Source organism: Crinia signifera, chromosome 9 (genome assembly GCF_055691185.1).
Source record: "Crinia signifera chromosome 9, ASM5569118v1, whole genome shotgun sequence".
Classification (NCBI taxonomy): Eukaryota; Metazoa; Chordata; class Amphibia; order Anura; family Myobatrachidae; genus Crinia; species Crinia signifera.
This window is the reverse complement of record NC_139225.1, coordinates 16276088-16296447: the sequence shown is the minus strand read 5'-3', so window position 1 is coordinate 16296447 and position 20360 is coordinate 16276088. Positions and strand designations below refer to the sequence as shown.

Below are 20360 nucleotides of genomic sequence, written 5' to 3'. Positions count from 1 at the left end.
GAATTCCAGGTGTGGTTATACTTACATACAAAATGCGAACAGATACCGGGAATGCCACGTGCGGTTACACTTACATGCATAATAAAAAGAGATACCGGTAATGTCACGTGCGGTTATACTTACGTGTAGACTGAGAACAGATACTGAGAATGCCATGTGTGGTTGTACTTACAGGAGAACATCTACTGAGACTGCCACGTGTGGTTACACTTATATGCAAAAATGTGAACAGATACAGAGACTGCTACGTGTGGTTACACTTACACGCAGTGTGAACACATACTGAGAATGCCACGTGCTGTTACACTTAAATGCAGAATGAGAACAGATACTGAGAATGCCACATGTGGTTACACTTACATGCAGAGTGTGAACACATACTGAGAATGCCACGTGCGGTTACACATAAATGCGAAACGAGAACAGATACTAAGAATGCCACGTGTGGTTACACTTACATGTAGACTGAGACCAGATACAGAGAGTGCCACGTGCGGTTACACATACAAAATGAGAACAGCTACCGAGAATGCCACGTGTGGTTACACTTACATACAAAATGAGAAGAGATACCGGGAATGCCTCGTGCGGTTACACTTACATGCACAATGCGAAGAGATACCGGGAATTCCACGTGTGGTTACAATTACATGTAGACGTAACAGATACTGAGAATGCCACGTGTGGTTGTACTTACGGGAGAACATCTACTGAGACTGCCACATGTGGTTAAACTTACATGCAGAATGAGAACATCTACTGAGACTGCCACGTGTGGTTACACCTATATGCAAAAATGTGAACAGATACAGAGACTGCTACGTCTGGTTACACTTACACGCAGTGTGAACACATACTGAGAATGCTACGTGCTGTTACACTTAAATGCAGAATGAGGACAGATACTGAGAATGCCACATGTGACTACACTTACATGAGAAAAACTACTAAGAATGCCACATGTGGTTACACTTACATGCAGAGTGTGAACACATACTGAGAATGCCACGTGCGGTTACACATAAATGCAAAACAAGAACAGATACTGAGAATGCCACGTGTGGTTACACTTACATGTAGACAGAGACCAGATACTGAGAATGCCACATGTGGTTACACTTACATGTAGACTGAGACCAGATACAGAGAGTGCCACGTGCGGTTACACATACAAAATGAGAACAGCTACCGAGAATGCCACGTGTGGTTACACTTACATACAAAATGAGAAGAGATACCGGGAATGCCACGTGCGGTTACACTTACATGCACAATGCGAAGAGATACCGGGAATTCCACGTGTGGTTACAATTACATGTAGACGTAACAGATACTGAGAATGCCACGTGTGGTTGTACTTACAGGAGAACATCTACTGAGACTGCCACGTGTGGTTACACTTATATGCAAAAATGTGAACAGATACAGAGACTGCTACGTCTGGTTACACTTACACGCAGTGTGAACACATACTGAGAATGCTACGTGCTGTTACACTTAAATGCAGAATGAGAACAGATACTGAGAATGCCGCATGTGACTAAACTTACATGAGAAAAGCTACTAAGAATGCCACGTGTGGTTACACTTACATGCAGAGTGTGAACACATACTGAGAATGCCACGTGCGGTTACACATAAATGCAAAACGAGAACAGATACTGAGAATGCCACGTGTGGTTACACTTACATGTAGACAGAGACCAGATACTGAGAATGCCACGTGTGGTTACACTTACACGAGACTGAGACCAGATACAGAGAGTGCCACGTGCGGTTACACATACAAAATTAGAACATCTACCGAGAATGCCACGTGTGGTTACACTTACATACAAAATGAGAAGAGATACCGGGAATGCCACGTGCGGTTACACTTACATGCACAATGCGAAGAGATACCGGGAATTCCACGTGTGGTTACAATTACATGTAGACGTAACAGATACCGGGAATGCCACTCGTGGTTACACTTACATGAGAACAGATACCGGGAATGCCACGTGTGGTTACACTTACATGTAGATAGAACAGATACTGGGAATTCCACGTGCGGTTACACTTACATGAGAACAGATACCTAGGACCAGTGGTTGACCAATCAGTTTTGTGGAGCTGACTGGTTGCTATGGGCAACTCCTCCACTCTGTCTAGCAGGTTACATGTCCACCCATACCCTTACACCAGTGTAAGCATGAATTCACCAGTAGCTACCGCTTACAGTGAGTGGTGCTATGCACTGGTCTCCCTGCTCAGTAGTAGCTGCCGCTTACAGTGAGTGGTGCTATGTGCTGGTCTCCCCACTCAGTAGTAGCTGCCGCTTACAGTGAGTGGCGCCATGCGCTGGTCTCCCCGCTCAGTAGTAGCTGCCGCTTACAGTGAGTGGTGCTATGCACTGGTCTCCCTGCTCAGTAGTAGCTGCCGCTTACAGTGAGTGGTGCTATGTGCTGGTCTCCCCGCTCAGTAGTAGCTGCCGCTTACAGTGAGTGGTGCTATGCGCTGGTCTTCCTGCTCAGTAGTAGCTGCCGCTTACAGTGAGTGGTGCTATGCACTGGTCTCCCTGCTCAGTAGCAGCTGCCGCTTACAGTGAGTGGTGCTATGCGCTGGTCTCCCCGCTCAGTAGTAGCTGCCAATTACAGTGAGTGGTGCTATGCGCTGGTCTCCCCGCTCAGTAGTAGCTGCCGCTTACAGTGAGTGGTGCTATGCACTGGTCTCCCTGCTCAGTAGTAGCTGCCGCTTACAGTGAGTGGTGCTATGCGCTGGTCTCCCCGCTCAGTAGTAGCTGCCGCTTACAGTGAGTGGTGCTATGCGCTGGCCTCCCCGCTCAATAGTAGCTGCCGCTTACAGTGAGTGGTGCTATGCGCTGGTTTCCACACTCAGTAGTAGCTGCCGCTTACAGTGAGTGGTGCCATGCGCTGGTCTCCCCGCTCAGTAGTAGCTGCCGCTTACAGTGAGTGGTGCTATGCACGGGTCTCCCTGCTCAGTAGTAGCTGCCGCTTACAGTGAGTGGTGCTATGCGCTGGTCTCCCCGCTCAGTAGTAGCTGCCGATTACAGTGAGTGGTGCTATGCGCTGGTTTCCACACTCAGTTGTAGCTGCCAATTACAGTGAGTGGTGCTATGCGCTGGTCTCCCCGCTCAGTAGTAGCTGCCGCTTACAGTGAGTGGTGCTATGCACTGGTCTCCCTGCTCAGTAGTAGCTGCCGCTTACAGTGAGTTGTGCTATGCGCTGGTCTCCCCGCTCAGTAGTAGCTGCCGCTTACAGTGAGTGGTGCTATGCGCTGGCCTCCCCGCTCAATAGTAGCTGCCGCTTACAGTGAGTGGTGCTATGCGCTGGTTTCCACACTCAGTAGTAGCTGCCGCTTACAGTGAGTGGTGCCATGCGCTGGTCTCCCCGCTCAGTAGTAGCTGCCGCTTACAGTGAGTGGTGCTATGCACTGGTCTCCCTGCTCAGTAGTAGCTGCCGCTTACAGTGAGTGGTGCTATGCGCTGGTCTCCCCGCTCAGTAGTAGCTGCCGATTACAGTGAGTGGTGCTATGCGCTGGTTTCCACACTCAGTTGTAGCTGCCAATTACAGTGAGTGGTGCTATGCGCTGGTCTCCCCGCTCAGTAGTAGCTGCCGCTTACAGTGAGTGGTGCTATGCACTGGTCTCCCTGCTCAGTAGTAGCTGCCGCTTACAGTGAGTGGTGCTATGTGCTGGTCTCCCCGCTCAGTAGTAGCTGCCGCTTACAGTGAGTGGTGCTATGCGCTGGCCTCCCCGCTCAGTAGTAGCTGCCGCTTACAGTGAGTGGTGCTATGCGCTGGTCTCCCCGCTCAGTAGTAGCTGCCAATTACAGTGAGTGGTGCTATGCGCTGGTTTCCCCTCTCAGTAGCAGCTGCCGCTTACAGTGAGTGGTGCTATGCGCTGGTCTCCCCGCTCAGTAGTAGCTGCCGCTTACAGTGAGTGGTGCTATGCGCTGGTCTCCCCGCTCAGTAGTAGCTGCCGCTTACAGTGAGTGGTGCTATGCGCTGGTCTCCCCGCTCAGTAGTAGCTGCCGCTTACAGTGAGTGGTGCTATGCGCTGGTCTCCCCGCTCAGTAGTAGCTGCCACTTACAGTGAGTGGTGCTATGCGCTGGTCTCCCCGCTCAGTAGTAGCTGCCGCTTACAGTGAGTGGTGCTATGCGCTGGTCTCCCCGCTCAGTAGTAGCTGCCACTTACAGTGAGTGGTGCTATGCGCTGGTCTCCCCGCTCAGTAGTAGCTGCCGCTTACAGTGAGTGGTGCTATGCGTTGGTTTCCCCACTCAGAAGTAGCTGCCGCTTACAGTGAGTGGTGCAATGCGCTGGTTTCCACACTCAGTAGTAGCTGCCACTTACAGTGAGTGGTGCTATGCGCTGGTCTCCCCGCTCAGTAGTAGCTGCCACTTACAGTGAGTGGTGCTATGCGCTGGTCTCCCCGCTCAGTAGTAGCTGCCGCTTACAGTGAGTGGTGCTATGCGCTGGTTTCCACACTCAGTAGTAGCTGCCACTTACAGTGAGTGGTGCTATGCGCTGGTCTCCCCGCTCAGTAGTAGCTGCCGCTTACAGTGAGTGGTGCTATGCGCTGGTCTCCCCTCTCAGTAGTAGCTGCGGCTTACAGTGAGTGGTGCTATGCGCTGGTCTCCCCTCTCATTAGTAGCTGCCACTTACAGTGAGTGGTGCTATGCGCTGGTCTCCCCGCTCAGTAGTAGCTGCCACTTACAGTGAGAGGTGCTATGCGCTGGTCTCCCCGCTCAGTAGTAGCTGCCGCTTACAGTGAGTGGTGCTATGCGCTGGTTTCCACTCTCAGTAGTAGCTGCCGCTTACAGTGAGTGGTGCTATGCGCTGGTCTCCCCTCTCAGTAGTAGCTGCTACTTACAGTGAGTGGTGCTATGCGCTGGTCTCCCCGCTCAGTAGTAGCTGCCGCTTACAGTGAGTGGTGCTATGTGCTGGTTTCCCCGCTCAGTTGTTGCTGCCGCTTACAGTGAGTGGTGCTATGCGCTGGTCTCCCCGCTCAGTAGTAGCTGCCGCTTACAGTGAGTGGTGCTATGCGCTGGTTTCCCCGCTCAGTAGTAGCTGCCGCTTACAGTGAGTGGTGCTATGCGCTGGTCTCCCCGCTCAGTAGTAGCTGCCGCTTACAGTGAGTGGTGCTATGCGCTGGTTTCCACGCTCAGTAGTAGCTGCCGCTTACAGTGAGTGGTGCTATGCGCTGGTCTCCCCGCTCAGTAGTTGCTGCCGCTTACAGTGAGTGGTGCTATGCGCCGGTCTCCCCGCTCAGTAGTAGCTGCCATTTACAGTGAGTGGTGCTATGCGTTGGTTTCCCCACTCAGTAGTAGCTTCCGCTTACAGTGAGTGGTGCTATGCGCCGGTCTCCCCGCTCAGTAGTAGCTGCCGCTTACAGTGAGTGGTGCTATGCGCTGGTCTCCCCGCTCAGTAGTTGCTGCCGCTTACAGTGAGTGGTGCTATGCGCTGGTCTCCCCTCTCAGTAGTAGCTGCTACTTACAGTGAGTGGTGCTATGCGCTGGTCTCCCCGCTCAGTAGTAGCTGCCGCTTACAGTGAGTGGTGCTATGCGCTGGTTTCCCCGCTCAGTTGTTGCTGCCGCTTACAGTGAGTGGTGCTATGCGCTGGTCTCCCCGCTCAGTAGTAGCTGCCGCTTACAGTGAGTGGTGCTATGTGCTGGTTTCCCCGCTCAGTAGTAGCTGCCGCTTACAGTGAGTGGTGCTATGCGCTGGTCTCCCCGCTCAGTAGTAGCTGCCGCTTACAGTGAGTGGTGCTATGCGCTTGTTTCCACACTCAGTAGTAGCTGCCGCTTACAGTGAGTGGTGCTATGCGCTGGTCTCCCCGCTCAGTAGTTGCTGCCGCTTACAGTGAGTGGTGCTATGCGCTGATCTCCCCGCTCAGTAGTAGCTGCCGCTTACAGTGAGTGGTGCTATGCGCTTGTTTCCCCGCTCAGTAGTAGCTGCCGCTTACAGTGAGTGGTGCTATGCGCTGGTTTCCCCGCTCAGTAGTAGCTGCCGCTTATAGTGAGTGGTGCTATGCGCTGGTCTCCCTGCACAGTAGTTGCTGCCGCTTACAGTGAGTGGTGTTATGCGCTGGTCTCCCCGCTCAGTAGTAGCTGCCGCTTACAGTGAGTGGTGCTATGCGCTGGTTTCCTCGCTCAGTAGTAGCTGCCGCTTATAGTGAGTGGTGCTATGCGCTGGTCTCCCCGCTCAGTAGTTGCTGCCGCTTACAGTGAGTGGTGCTATGCGCTGGTCTCCCCGCTCAGTAGTAGCTGCCGCTTACAGTGAGTGGCGCTATGTGCTGGTCTCCCCGCTCAGTAGTTGCTGCCGCTTACAGTGAGTGGTGCTATGCGCTAGTCTCCCCGCTCAGTAGTTGCTGCCGCTTACAGTGAGTGGCGCTATGCGCTGGTCTCCCCGCTCAGTAGTTGCTGCCGCTTACAGTGAGTGGCGCTATGCGCTGGTCTCCCCGCTCAGTAGTAGCTGCCCCTTACAGTGATTGGTGCTATGCGCTGGTCTCCCCGCTCAGTAGTAGCTGCCGCTTACGGTGAGTGGTGCTATGCGCCAGTCTCCCCGCTCAGTAGTAGCTCGGGGCTACAAAGTCTCTGGGCCAATCCTTTATCTGAACTTACAAAAGCATTATAAAGGAAGAAGAAAAAAAGGACTTTTGTGGTTTTGGGGGAGGGTAGAACACAACATCAAAAAAGCTCCCCCCCCCCCCCCCTACCACCAAGCTGGGCCTATACTAATGTTTCGCTCTATAGGCATCAATCTGGCCCCACATTTTCTGTGTGGCTGCACAGGATGAATGAGACCTTTGAAAAGTTGGTAAGAGGGGGAGAGGGTTGGGCTGTGCCAAAGGGTTGGGCCTTTAACCCCTTCACCGCCAGGAAGTCACCAGTGACGTGGGTTCATGGGCTGCTTTCACCGGCCGGACAGCAAAGGGTGGCTGGGACGGGATCTATCCCCCTGCGACACAGCAATTTGTCCCTGAGAATGAGCCTTGGCCCCTCGCACTTCTGCTGGGGATGCCCAGCGATCGCCCCCTTGTCATCACCAAGGCGACCCATGAGGAGGGCGTGGTACGTCAGGTCCACGGAAAGGACTGTTTCCATCCTTACGCACGGTAGCTGCAATTTGCCTCTGGACAGGTGCAAACCCACGGGACCAAATAACATGCCTTGGGGCTCAATCCAATTACCTGTGAAGGGTGCGGGTTGCTGTAGTCGGACAGGTGATCAGACTGAGGGGGGTTACTGGATTGGGTGTCCTTCCATGACCCCAGGTGGGCAGGCAGCACCTATATAAACCATTGCTAGGGATGCACTGCTGCAGCCATGCTTGCAGAGCCTTGGGGCCCCTCGCAAGGTTGGGGTCCGGTGCGAGTGTCCCCCTTGAACCCCCCTGTCGCCTGCCCTGGGTGCCTCGAGGGGAAGCGGGATACTTGTCTATCCTTATAGTTCTACAGGCAGTATGATGCCCCCCCCCATTACTCTAATCGTCTGGGAGATCAGAGAAAATGTGGGAGCCTCTGGAACATTCCAGGACAGCCAGCATGTGTTATATCACTGATCAGGCACCTGTGTGACTGGGGTATCATCATAGATAGAATCTCCATCCTATATAATAACTGGCGATCGCTGCCCCTCACCTCTATGGGGGGGAATTCAAGTGTTTGCTCGCTGGTGACCACTAGATAATTAGTGATGCTGACTGGAAATGCTGGAACTTGTGGTTCCACCACACCCGGAAAGGGAGAAAGTTTTTTAAAGTGCATTATAGAATCAGGGTGTGGGTCATTAGGTCGACACCAAAAGGTCTAAAAACCAAAGTAGACCGTGACTGAGGGTCGACATGAAATAGTGGGCACATGAAAAGCGAATCTGCGCTGGACAATAAGAACTGACCCGTGTGCCGACGGCTCTCTGGGCACAGTTAGGGCCAGATGCACTAAGCTTGAAAAGTGATAAAATGGACAATAACGTACCAGCCAATCAGCTCCTGCCTGTCATTTTTCATTTTTCAAAAACAGCCTGTGACATAACAGATAGGAGCTGATTAGCTGGTGGTTTATCACTTTCCATTTCATCACTTTTCAAGGTTAGTACCCCAAGTCTGCTGAAGGCGCAACCTCAAACCTTCACTTGCGTTTTGCATTTGCGCGTCTTCACCTCCGTTCCATGCTAGTAGGAGGATGTACCCCTGAGGTGATACGTACAGATGATTGACGGTCAGAATACAGATGGCGGCATCCTAAGGCGGGAAACCTGACAGGGGTCAGGTAAGTATTCATACCCTCACCCTACCCCCATCCCTAACCCTCCCAACCCCCACAGCTTGTCCCTAGCCCTCCCTGCTTGTGTCTAGCCCTAAACCCCGTACCCCACTGTCTAAACCTATCCCCTGTCCCCCAGCCTAACACTCCGCTACCAAGTGTCCTTACCACAGCCTAATGCTGCCCATACATATGTGAGATATCGCATGCAATCCTTCGATTTCGACCGAGAAATCGAATGATTCTATGCATTTTTAAGGGGACATTCGACGCGATGCGTGGGCACGCCGGTCGAATGTCTGGTCTCAAGATCTTATGTGCTGCACATAATATCTATCGAATCGCAGGAGCGATCGCATGTGGTTTTTAACCACATGCGATGCTCGAATGCGATCCGCCGGTGGGGGGCGGAGGGAGCACTTTTTCATTGGCGTGGGGATGGGGAGAGGGGGCTGGAGAGACCGCTGGTGGTGTGGGAGACGGCGGCGTTATGTAGCGCAAGAAGCGCTAGCGGGTGGCGGGGTTAGTGGTGGCGGCAGAAGTGTTTAAAACACTGGGCAGCTCTCTGATTGGCTGAGCTATCTCAGTCACTGTCTGACCCCTGCCACCCGCTAGCGCTTCTTGCGCTACATAATGCCGCCCTCTGCCCACCCTCTTCCAGTACCCAATGTGCCATCTCAAGATGGCATGCGACATCGGGTGCTGCAAAGGGGACACTTTAGCACCACAAGATGCGATCGGGTTCGATGGACATCGCATCGAATCCGATCGCACCTATGTATGGGCAGCATAACCCTAAACCTAAGCCCCTCACCAGCCACCTGCTTGTCAGCTCCAGTTACTTTCCGATCGTGATGCCCACTGTTGGTATTCTGGCATTGCCACCCCGATCCTTTGCATGAACCAGCGCCAGTGTTTAGATGGCATTACGAACGCCAGCATCGGCATAGCGAACGCCGGCATACTGACTGGCACAATGCTGACACACATCTCCTCCTTGAGTGTCTCCAGCAATACATCAATGAAGATGGCGCTATGTGTGCCGGTGACCACCGCTATATATGTACCGGGTCGGCGTGTACAGGTGCCCGATACACTTGGGTGATTCATCTCGTCAATTTTCACCTGCTTTCTGCAGAAATCGCATGCGCTTGATATCAGGTCCGATGCGATGTGGACATCTGAGCATCGCATTGGAGCCTAAAGATGGAACGTGCTCCAGTATATATATATATATATATATATATATATATATATATATATATATAAAATATATCGCATCAGCCTCCAGCAGGCTTGGCTGGGATCGCATACGGGTGAATCGACAGGGATCACAGGCGACTTCTCCCCTCGGAGACGTCACCCTAATAGGTGGGCATCTTACATGTCACTGCCACCCCTGTATGTACAGACACCTGTCGCGCCTATTCGTGGCTACATCTACAGGCTATAAGGCTGCGGATACCCTGAGGTATGGGGACTGCGCGCAGCTAGGCCTCAGATGCCAGTCATTATACAGCTCCGTGTCAGGAGCCGGGTGGGTGGGGGACCTGCGCTCACCATTTTGTATTAACAAATTCCAAAGCAGACACAACAGTCTGTGAGTATGTGCGCGCGGCGAGGGCGGGGGGTGTGATGGCCTGTGTCTGGAAATTGGGGGCTGAGGAGAAAAGGGGTGGGGGGGGGGGGGCTTATGCATTTATATTATACAGTCCGAACCTATTCTGCCCGCTGGGCCATGCATTTGAATGTGAAAGGCTGGCAGTGTTGGGGTGAGATACGTCCTTTGTGAGGAAACCTGCCGCTGCCCGGCCCCGCTGGATTTATTGTGCGATTGGAAAAGAGAGAGGGGGGGGCGCTCATTACCATAGCAGCTGCTGCATGGGGCCCCGATAACAAGGGAAGGACTCGGCAATCCAGGCCATGAATAGGCTGAGGAGGCTTGAAAGAAAGGCTCGGAGAGGCAGAGAAGAATAGGGTCTTGGATCAGGGTGTTGCGGGAGGAGGGAAGGGGGGGGGGGGGGCATATTTAGACTTACTTTAGTTTGATGAACTTGTTTTAAGGATTCAGCTCCATGAGGAGGAGGAGGAGGAGGAGGAGGAGGAGGGCTGGCAGGTGTGGGAACGGCTCCGTTGTGGCACCCGGTCCTGCCCCATCAGAGCATCCATTGTGTTTCCCTTATGATACCCCCCCTTTCCCCCCCAACTCCACACCCGCCACACTGACACATACCGCTAGGCCCCAGCACCTGAGGGTCATTTACACACATATTAATCTTGTGTCGTGGTGGAAGTGACTTTCCGCGGACTGGGACACATTTGGCAAACTTGTACGCAGGGCTTAAAGTGGTCATGCAGAGGTGGGGGAACTCATTTCTCCATGTCCCCTAATTACCCCCCCTCCCTTACCCCCATTAGGCAGAGACAGGGCCAGTGGTAGCGTTTTTAAGGCATGTCGCTGCTTGTGTCGGCAATCCGTACGCATTAGAGATGATACCCGTCATCAATAATCTCAACAGCATGCGATCAGTTGTCGAAGGGCTGTGGGCGGAGCTCCGTGGGAAGCCATCTCCTGCACTGCTCTCAGCAAGTCAGCAGCAGAAGGTGTACGCACCTCAAAAGCAACCAATCAGAACATTGCGGCAAGTGTACTGTGTAACGTGATTCGTAGGTAATAGTTGTCAATCTTTGGAGTAAAGTCTATAAATGTGGGTCAAAGACCTCTAAATCATTTTGTTAACCAGTTCGTTATCACCAACTTCCTCCCGAGCACAGGCCGGTGACCCAACTAGCGATAACACCCCAGCAACACATTGACAAGGCCACATACCCTGCATAAATTTGGAACCAGAGGAAATATGCCAGGGTCTACTGCGCATGCCCAGGTCTCCAGAAACATGGCTCCTGCAGCTTGATCCAGGGGACATCTCCAGAGCACGTGCACAAATCACTTGGAAACAGTCATAGCGGCCATTTCCCAAGTGGATTTTTGTCTGCAGTGCAGAAAAGCCACCGCAGGACTTCCCAGTGCCACACTGCATCCATTATAGAAATGTATAGGTTTGGCAGACTCTCTACCCTCATTACATTGTGTTAGCACTGTTCCTCTGGGTCAAGGAGAGCCATGCAGGACCCCAGGTACTGGCATGGGGTGTGTGGCCTACAAAGAGGGTGTGCTAATCCAGGTAGCGAGTTCTTCCACCTCAGCCAGCGCCATCTTCCCAGTGATATTCGGGAGTGCTATCACCGTGTGGCGTCATTGGAAGGAGAAGGGACCTGCTACCTGGATCAAGGTAAGTATACTCGAGGGGGGGGGGGGGGGGAACATACCTGGGCTCCTCCTCCTCCATCAATCCCAGGCCCAGGTAATAAGTACCCGTCCCCTCTGTGCGCCAGTGCTCGCGGTATCTGTCCCACCTGTCGATGACGCCTGTGCATGTTCTATTATTATTATAACACTGCTGTCAATTTTTATTTTCCTGATTATTCAAAAAGACAAAAAATTAAGTTTTGTGAAGGCCTCAGGCTGCACTCCTGACAGTTTGAAAAGTTGACGTTTGAAGGCCGGAGGATTAGAGACGTCAGCGAGCCCAGTTACAGTGACAGACCGGTCTATAAAGTGCTACACAAAACCCCACTTTATGGAGCTTTTCTAAAGCACCTTGTCTGCCTCGTATGTCTATGTGGTACGGTTTTATTCTCATGACCCCTGGCTAACAGCAAGTGTGTGGTGGTGGGGGGGGGGTCCCCACAGACTTGCCATTGACAGCCTGCATCATTTCCAGCAACCCCTTTCTCCCCCTGTACAGGAGGAGGAGGGGGGAAATGGGGGAGGCGGACTGGGCGAGAGAATATCCATCTGCTCCGCAGCCTGAGCCCTGAACAATGCAGTCAGGACAATGCAAGGAAATGCTTTTAAGCTGGAATTCCTCCTAGAGATCTTGGCAGCAGAAGAACCTTCGGGATCTGTTCCCGGTGACAGCATAACTTCTACCCCCAGCCAGCCAGCTCGGCCCGGCCATTCGTGCGGTGTTGTCTTACTACTGCTACCGGCCCCATTCTCCTCCGGAGACAGAAACCAAATCCCTCTAAGCCCGATCGACCAAATGCAGCTCAGTACCCCCCACCAACACCACTCGCTGCTGCCGCTGGGACCACAGAGTCTCCGCTCTTTCGTCTGCCACTCAGTTCTGGAGATGTCACGTTACAATTTGGAGCTGCAAACAGAATCTGGGCTTCCATCGAAGAGCGGAAACGTGCCAAGAGTTACGTTGTAGGCTGGGAACTGGCCGCGGCGAGCGATGGTTCCTGCCAGGTCCTTTCATTCCCACCACAAATCCTCACACGATTTCAGCCTTGGCCTCCAGATTGCAAAGAATCTCCCGATTTCCTGGCCAAATAGATCCTGATAGTGGACATTCCAGAAACGCAGCGGTCTGACAGCATTTATATGAAGAAAATAAATGATGACGTATACAGCTACGGCTGACTGAACGACCGCTGAAATGGGCCACACCGGACTGGAGGAGGAAACCCCATAAACTCCTCATTCTGTTGCTACCACATCTTGGCCCGGCGGGTTGCAAGCAGAAGGTTCCAACTGGTCTCAACAGAACAGGGATAGTCCGAGGCTTGCAGGGAAACCGTTCCTCCTAGACAGCAAAAGCGGCCATTTTATGGCTCGAACCAATGATTAGAAAATTGCGGCCTAGCTGTTCTAGGTCACTGATCCTTGTCTTCTTCATAGTAAATGGACTGGCTGTAGTCATGGCCGCAAAACGGCGCAGTTGCGGTGGTGGAACTAGATTCCTGACAACTCTCGTGACGCATGGCATCAAAAAAAGGGTTTGGGGGAAAGCTGGGGCAGACCAATGTGACTGGGCTTATTTCACATATGTGGGGAAATCAATATAATCTGCAATATAACATGGAGTATATGTGAGGCGCTGAGCCCGCCCACCACGACCAGGTCCCTCCAAATGGAAGGTCCCTAACACTAAAGGGCCGGGCGAGGGAGGCATAAGTGTGTGGGCACAAGGCCTTTTCAAACACAACCTGTAACATGACAGGGCTTGTACTTTATCTCTCTCCATTTGTTCATGCACGCACACATATGAGGTTGCTCAGGGCTACTTTACATAAGTGTGCACTTTCCACATCTTTCGATGGTTGGTGACCATCGAAGGATGTGGGAGGTTCCCCCCCTGCCCGGAAAATGGATGTTACTGTGTAACATCCATTGACAAGCCCCTGCGAGCAAGTCGCCCTTGCATATGGGTGGCGCCAGCCAACCATTCACAAGGCGGGGCGGGGTTTGGTGGACTCACAAGGCTGTAAATTCACAGCCAGAATAACCCCCTTAGTCTCTGAGGGGAAAATTTACTAAAACTCCTAAAAATGAAAAGAGGTTATGTTGCCCATAGCAACCAGACTCTGTCTATTCCATTGTCTCATAGTAATAACGTGGAGAGAGGTTTAGGGCCAGATGTACTAAGCTTGAAAAGTGATAAAATGGAGAGTGATAAACCACCAGCCAATGAGCTCCTAACTGCCATTTCACAGGCTGTGGGCCAGATTCTCTAAGCTTCAAAAGTGATAAAATTGAGAGTGATAAACAGCCAGCCAATCAGCTCCTACCTGCCATGCCACAGACTACGTTTTAAAAATGTCAGGCAGGAGCTGATTGGCTGGCTGTTTATCACTCTCAATTTTATTATTTTTGAAGCTTAGAGAATCTGGCTCTGTGTTTGCAAAATTACAGGTAGGTGATTGGTTAGTTGCTTTTCACTCGCCATTTTATCACTCAAAGCTTAGTGCATCTGACCTAAAGAAAGAGATGTACTAAGACTTGAAATTTGATTTTTCAAACATGGCAGATAGGAGCGGATTGGCTGGCAGTTTATCACTCTCCATTTTATCACTTTTAAAGCTTAGTACAGCTGGCCCAAAGTAACAAACAGCTGCTGGGCTGGTACTTTACCTTTCTCTGCTGTATAACTCTCCAAGTACACCCGCCCGTGTATATTGGTGGTGCTACATATATAAATATACAGCTTTAGGGGTTTGTTAGTTCTAGCAGCGTAACCTTCCACCCTTTCTCCCATAAAGTAGAACAGAAGAACCCCGACCTCTAGGCATCACTGCATATAATAAATACATATCATTTCTCAGTCGCCAATCAGATTCAAAATGACGCCATTACCCCAAACCGTGCCAACATTTGCCAGGACACACGCATGGTGCCACTACACTACCAGTTTAGAATATGGTGCCACTACACTACCAGTTTAGAATCAGCAGAGCTAGGTCCTACTTCTTGCTAGGCCTGAAGGTTTGACTGTGAACGGCACTACATTCTGCTCATGGATACACACTGAAGAGCAGTACGGTTAGTCTATATTTCCTTCACATGTCCAACCCTGGGCCAAGGTGACTTTGTGTTGGGGCGACAGACATACATACCAGTGGATAAAACGAATAAACCTTTACAAGGCCAGGACTTGGGCATAGATCAGCTTTGGGAGTCTACGATTGTAAAACACACAGACAAAAAAGTTGCACAAAAATTGGGGTGGTCATAAAAAAAATAAAAACCCTCCGGTCTAAGTAGATGCCCCCTTTTGAAGGGATACAGATTTGCAAAACTGCCCCAAATGGACTATTAATACAGGGGTGTCTATTTGCACCATACCAGGTGAAAGGAGGGGTCCATGATAAAATAAGGCCATGCACAAAGACAGACAATATCTGTTGGCCAATCACAACCCTGCCGTTTTAACCACTCACTTATTCCTGACCCAGATGTTCTGACCAGGGAGAGTGGAGACTGAATGGTGGAGCCGTTGGCCTTGGCCCTAAGGTAGATAGATATATAAAACTAATCAACCAATCAGATTATAGCAATGGTATCTTGAATCTAACTGGTTGCCATTGGTAACCTCAACACTTGTACTCTTTAGAAGGTGCGACGCATCTCCCCATAAATATTAGACACCTCCCACTATTCCAACTGGATCCCACTGGTTTTGGAATTATAATAAGTGCCCGGAGTCCATCATTATAAACCAAGGTGTACTTTAATTTTGTAATTTAGATATTGTTTTAACCCAAGGCACCGGTAACACTTCAGTCTCACGGTTATGTTTCTAATCGGCCAATCAGGGTAAAGTGGGCAGATTTTTAGCCAAATATTTACAGATCACCTCAATTTTGTTCTACGTATGATCAAAGTTTATTACAATTATTCAGATTAGCAGTGGTACTATAGTGTGCGCGTTTTCATTGTTTTTCTTTCAGTTCAGTTTTAAAATGACAGATGGGAGCTGATTGGATCATTTCTCCACTGTTTAATAAATATCCCTCATAGGGAAGGTGTTAGCTCAGTTCACAATTTTGCCCCCCTACTGGCACACACAAACATTTTCCAAAAATAAATAAAATAATAAATGAATGGTAACAAAATAAAAAAAAAACACCACAAGATTTTTTTTTTTTCTTCATTTTTCTTTTTTATAAAACAAATCTTTCCGGGGCTACAGTTTTTTTTTTATATATATAATACAATGCAAATCTGCTGTATTTTACAGATTTCATCCAGTTACAACATGGCGATCTCAAACACAGCTTCAATATAAGCCTATAACTTTAATTAACATAATTAAAAAATGTTTCCGTATCTAGAACACAATTCATCACAAACAACTCCTTTCTGGAGCAGATTACAGCCACACCGTCCTGTTCATCCCCAGGATTTAAGAAAAAAAATTAAATAACAATAAATGGGGGGGTTAGGGATTCGGGTAACAATGCAATGGGTGGAACGGAGAGAAATGAGACAGACTATTGAGAAGTCAGTCAGTGCACCTGCTCCTTTTACAAAGCTACTCCAGTGGTGGCATGTAGGGACATTGCAAGAGAAGGGGGGCGGGGGGCTGAATTTTTGAACATATGGTATCCATGTATAGACTTATCCTAGCCAAAGAAAAAGAACTGCACTTGCAAATTATTAAATACTAGGTTTCAGGGGGCGGGGGGAATTTAAATTTATTTTAAAAAAAAAAATTATAAAAAAATTTTTGTTTGTAAAAAAATTATATAATAAAATTCTGATTATCCCATAAATAACTGGGACTTTAACAGACAAACAAAAAACCTTGGGATGAACGTAGGAGTAATTATATCATAAATATTATGACATTATTTGTGGCAGATCCACTTTAAAATGTGCAACAAGCTGTAGTTTTTCCATTTCACACACACACTATCCCTTTTTTACCCACAGACCCAATCAATTTGCTTTTAATTTTACCTTTAGATTTTTATTTTAAGCTTCCCCCCACCCCCACTTGAAACTATCGCACAGAAGCAGAACTCGGTGCCAAGTAATTCACCAGCCTAACAATGTAGACCGAATAAACTGGGGAGGGGAAGGGGGGACACAAAAATGCTGAAAATTCAGCATAACAACTTTTTTTTTTTCCTTCGAAAAAAAAAAAAAAAAGTTTACTCCTCGACTTTTTCTACAATATACAATACGTTTGAAGGGACCTTGTTAAGGAGAGAGGATTAAATGATCCAATAGGACTCTCCCTTATGGACCAAAAATCCAGCAATCATATATAAAAAGGCAATACTTTAAGACAAACCTGCACGCAGGATAGAATAATACACAGTGCAATACAAAAACAGCAGACAAGATTTTCCTTAAAACTCATTTCATTTGAAGATCCCCTCAAATACACCAGCCTCTGTGGCTACTGGATGCAGAAATTGGTTATCATTTTTGCGCTGCTTATTTACAGGGATATAAATATTCAGCATGGGAAATATTTCTGGACACAATACTAGGGAAAAAAAAAACTTTTTAATTTTAGCACAAATAATTTGTTTTGGGGTTTTTTTTCAAATTTTTCTTTTTGGTAAAAAATAATTAAAAAACAATTAATTTTTTTTTTCAGCCAAAAATTGTGATACAAATTAACAATTGCTCAGATTATTTTTGTCAAATTATCTTGAATTTTAAAAAGAAGTGGCTTTAGTGTGTGGACATTTTAGTTCCATTATTAAATGCAAAACACAAGAAAACACATTGCATCTGGATTCTAAATGACCTCTATCTGACCTGGGACATTATTTTTTATAATAAAGCACATCAGTCTGATTCCAAGCAGGCACACTTAAAAGTAACAAGTGTTGCTTTTGCAGAAAGCATTAAAAAAATATAATAAAAAAAAAAATTAAAAAAACTGTGCAACAACTTGTGGTGCAAATTATCCAATAATCTCAGTAGTCAACAGGTCAATTCACAATACTGCAAGTCATTTTTCAGCCAACAGATGGCACTCTTGCTCTTTTCAGATTTCCTGTGCAAAACAGAAATATTTTTCTAGAAGCCCCACAATTAAATTTCAAAATGTCATCATTTTAATTGTTTAAAAAAAATGTTTACGTCATTTTAAAACTTTTTTTGTTATTTGAAACTTAGACTAAAGTTGTACTGGGAAAAAGGAATTATTTTTTTTCTGCAAGGGGACTGTGAATGAATTAAACCTACCAAATAAATGGGTGACTGAACTTGGGGATCCTGGCTGAAATGTTCAACATTTTTAGGGAATGGAAGAGGGAAGATATATGTGTATCTAGTAGACATCATTTTTTTAAATTATGGTTTGAACAGATTACCTACAAGTGCAGCATACAGTATCCGATGCGGATTTCGAATACTGCGCTAAAGTCGAGGTAGATGGCAAAAATAAAAAAAAGGAATGGAAAGACTTTAAAAGGGGGAAAAAAATTATTAAATGTATCTTTGTGGGCCCCAAACTTCCTAAAACTTGGAGACCAAGAGCAGCTTTTCATGACAAATAGTAAAAAAAAAAATCCACACACATTACTGAAGAGGCAGGAGTTGTTTTTTGTCATATAACTAAATTAGAAAACCAAACATAAAAAAAAAAATAATAAACTCTGTTGTACCTAATAAAGAAAATAAAAAAACAACAAAATTCCTCAATGACGTGCAATTAAAAAATAAAAATTTCAATGATTTAGTAACCAACAGTACTAGTGGATCTGATGAACATACCGAGGGGTCCACCTTTCCAAATCATGAGATTTTTTTTTTTGTAGACCATAAGCAGCACAGCCTCTTGTATAGAAAACTACAATAAAAAAAAAAAAAAAAAACACAAAAAATGAAAGACATAAAAAAAATTGATTTAAACCCCCATAAAATAGGAAGTATTGGAATGTCTGTGCATGTCCCGTGGGCAGTTACCGACTACTAGTCGAGTACTTGGCCTTGGTGATGAGATAGAGGACAATGTCTTGGTGGCCTCCGTAGGCTGCTATGTGCAGGGCACTCCAGCCATCCCTGTTTGCCAATCTGATGTCTGCACCAAACTTGACCAGAAGTTTCACTAGTTCCAAGTTCCCATCGATCACAGACTGGTGAAGGGCTGTCTGGCCTTCTGGACCAAAAGAATTGACATTAAACTCACAGTTGGTCATGTTCTGAAGAAGGGAGTGAAGTTCCTTAGTGTTACCCTTTCTCACAGCCTCCTGGAACACCCGCTGGGTGTGAGGAACAGCACAGGTGGATACTTCTGTCTGGCTCATGACTGGAAGGGGTGCAGGTGGGAAAGGTCCCTGCAGAAGAAGATGATGGTCCAGGTGGGAAAGGTATCTGCAGAATATAGTGGTTCAAGTGGGAAAAGTACCAGCAAAGATGGTCCAGGTGGGAAAGGTTCCTGCAGAAGAAGAAGGGGATGGTCCAGGTGGGGAAACTCACTGCATGATCTGTACTGTAGATGATCCAGGCAGAGATCAGTGTGTGCAGGAATCAGTCTCTAGCACTAGAACTGCTGCAGATCCATATACCCTGGACTCCAACGTCTAGAATTCCTTCTACAGCTGGATGCAAGAGGCCTGGTGGACAACACTTGAATCAATCCCAGTATAGCACTGAAGTATGGGCTAGAATGATACGAATGCAGCTCCTCCAGTGAAGGCTCTTCCACCCTTATTAGTGATCCAGGGCCTGCACCCAGAAGTTCCAGTGATCCAAGGCTTGCACCCTGCAGGAACTAGTGATCCAACGCTCGCAACCCCAAGACCTAGATGATCCAAGGCTTGCACCCTTCAAGAACTAGGTGATCCAAGGCTTACATACACCAAGATCTTAGTGATCCAAGGCGTGCACCCTTCAAGAACTAGGTGATCCAAGGCTTGCACCCTGCAAAAACTAGGTGATCCGAGGCTTGCACCCTGCAGGTACTAATGAACCACACAACAGCAGGTACTAGTGATCCAATGCTTGCACACTGTAGTTACTAATGATCTCAGGCTTGCACACTGTAGTTACTGGTGATCTCAGGCTTGCACACTGGAGTTACTGGTGATGTCAGGCTTGCACACTGGCGTTACTGGTGATCTCAGGCTTCCACACTGGAGTTACTGGTGATGTCAGGCTTGCACACTGGAGTTACTGGTGATCTCAGGCTTGCACACTGGAGTTACTGATGATCGGTTACCGGTGATCCAGCAGAGTGTGTGTCGGGGCTCGCACGGTGCCCTCCCGCCGGTGCATGTGTCGCTCAGCCCGCCGTGTGCTACCGCTGCTGGGTTGAGCTCGGACTCCGCTCAGCTCTGGCCAGCGCGGCCCCTTTTAGGCAGATGCTGATTTGCATCACAATACTCCGCTCTCCGGGCTGGCTATTGGCCGCCGGCCCACGTGGGGACGCCCCCGCCCCTCCTTCGTCCCGCCCACCCGGTGGAACGTTGAGAATCTGGGCGTGGCTTGAACTGAGGGAGAGTGACAAAAGTTCTCACGCACTGTCTGACACGCAGAGGGGGCCCGGGGCCCCCCAGCAGCAGCAGCATGCCAGTGTCACAGTCAGGAGGCCCAACACTTTGTGCCCCCTCAGGGGGACCTCACTCTGGGATGTAGAACTAGAAGTCCCAGCATGCTGTTCTAGGTGATTGCTGGGACTTGTAGTTCCACTACTGCTGTAGACAGTTCTAAAGCAAGTTACAAAGAGTCTGTGTGTCCATGTGTTGGGAATATAGAGTGTAAGCTCTGCTGGTGCAGGGACCG

At 48.7% G+C, this 20360-nt stretch overlaps 1 protein-coding gene across 1 annotated transcript; it reads right to left on the bottom strand.

Moving 5' to 3' along the window:
* Positions 1–15749: 15749 nt before the first annotated feature.
* Positions 15750–19920, bottom strand: NRARP (NOTCH regulated ankyrin repeat protein). The gene has a single exon (XM_083161162.1). It carries the CDS (start codon positions 18881–18883, stop codon positions 18539–18541), a length of 345 nt encoding a protein of 114 aa, XP_083017288.1. The 5' UTR covers positions 18884–19920; the 3' UTR covers positions 15750–18538.
* Positions 19921–20360: the final 440 nt, after the last annotated feature.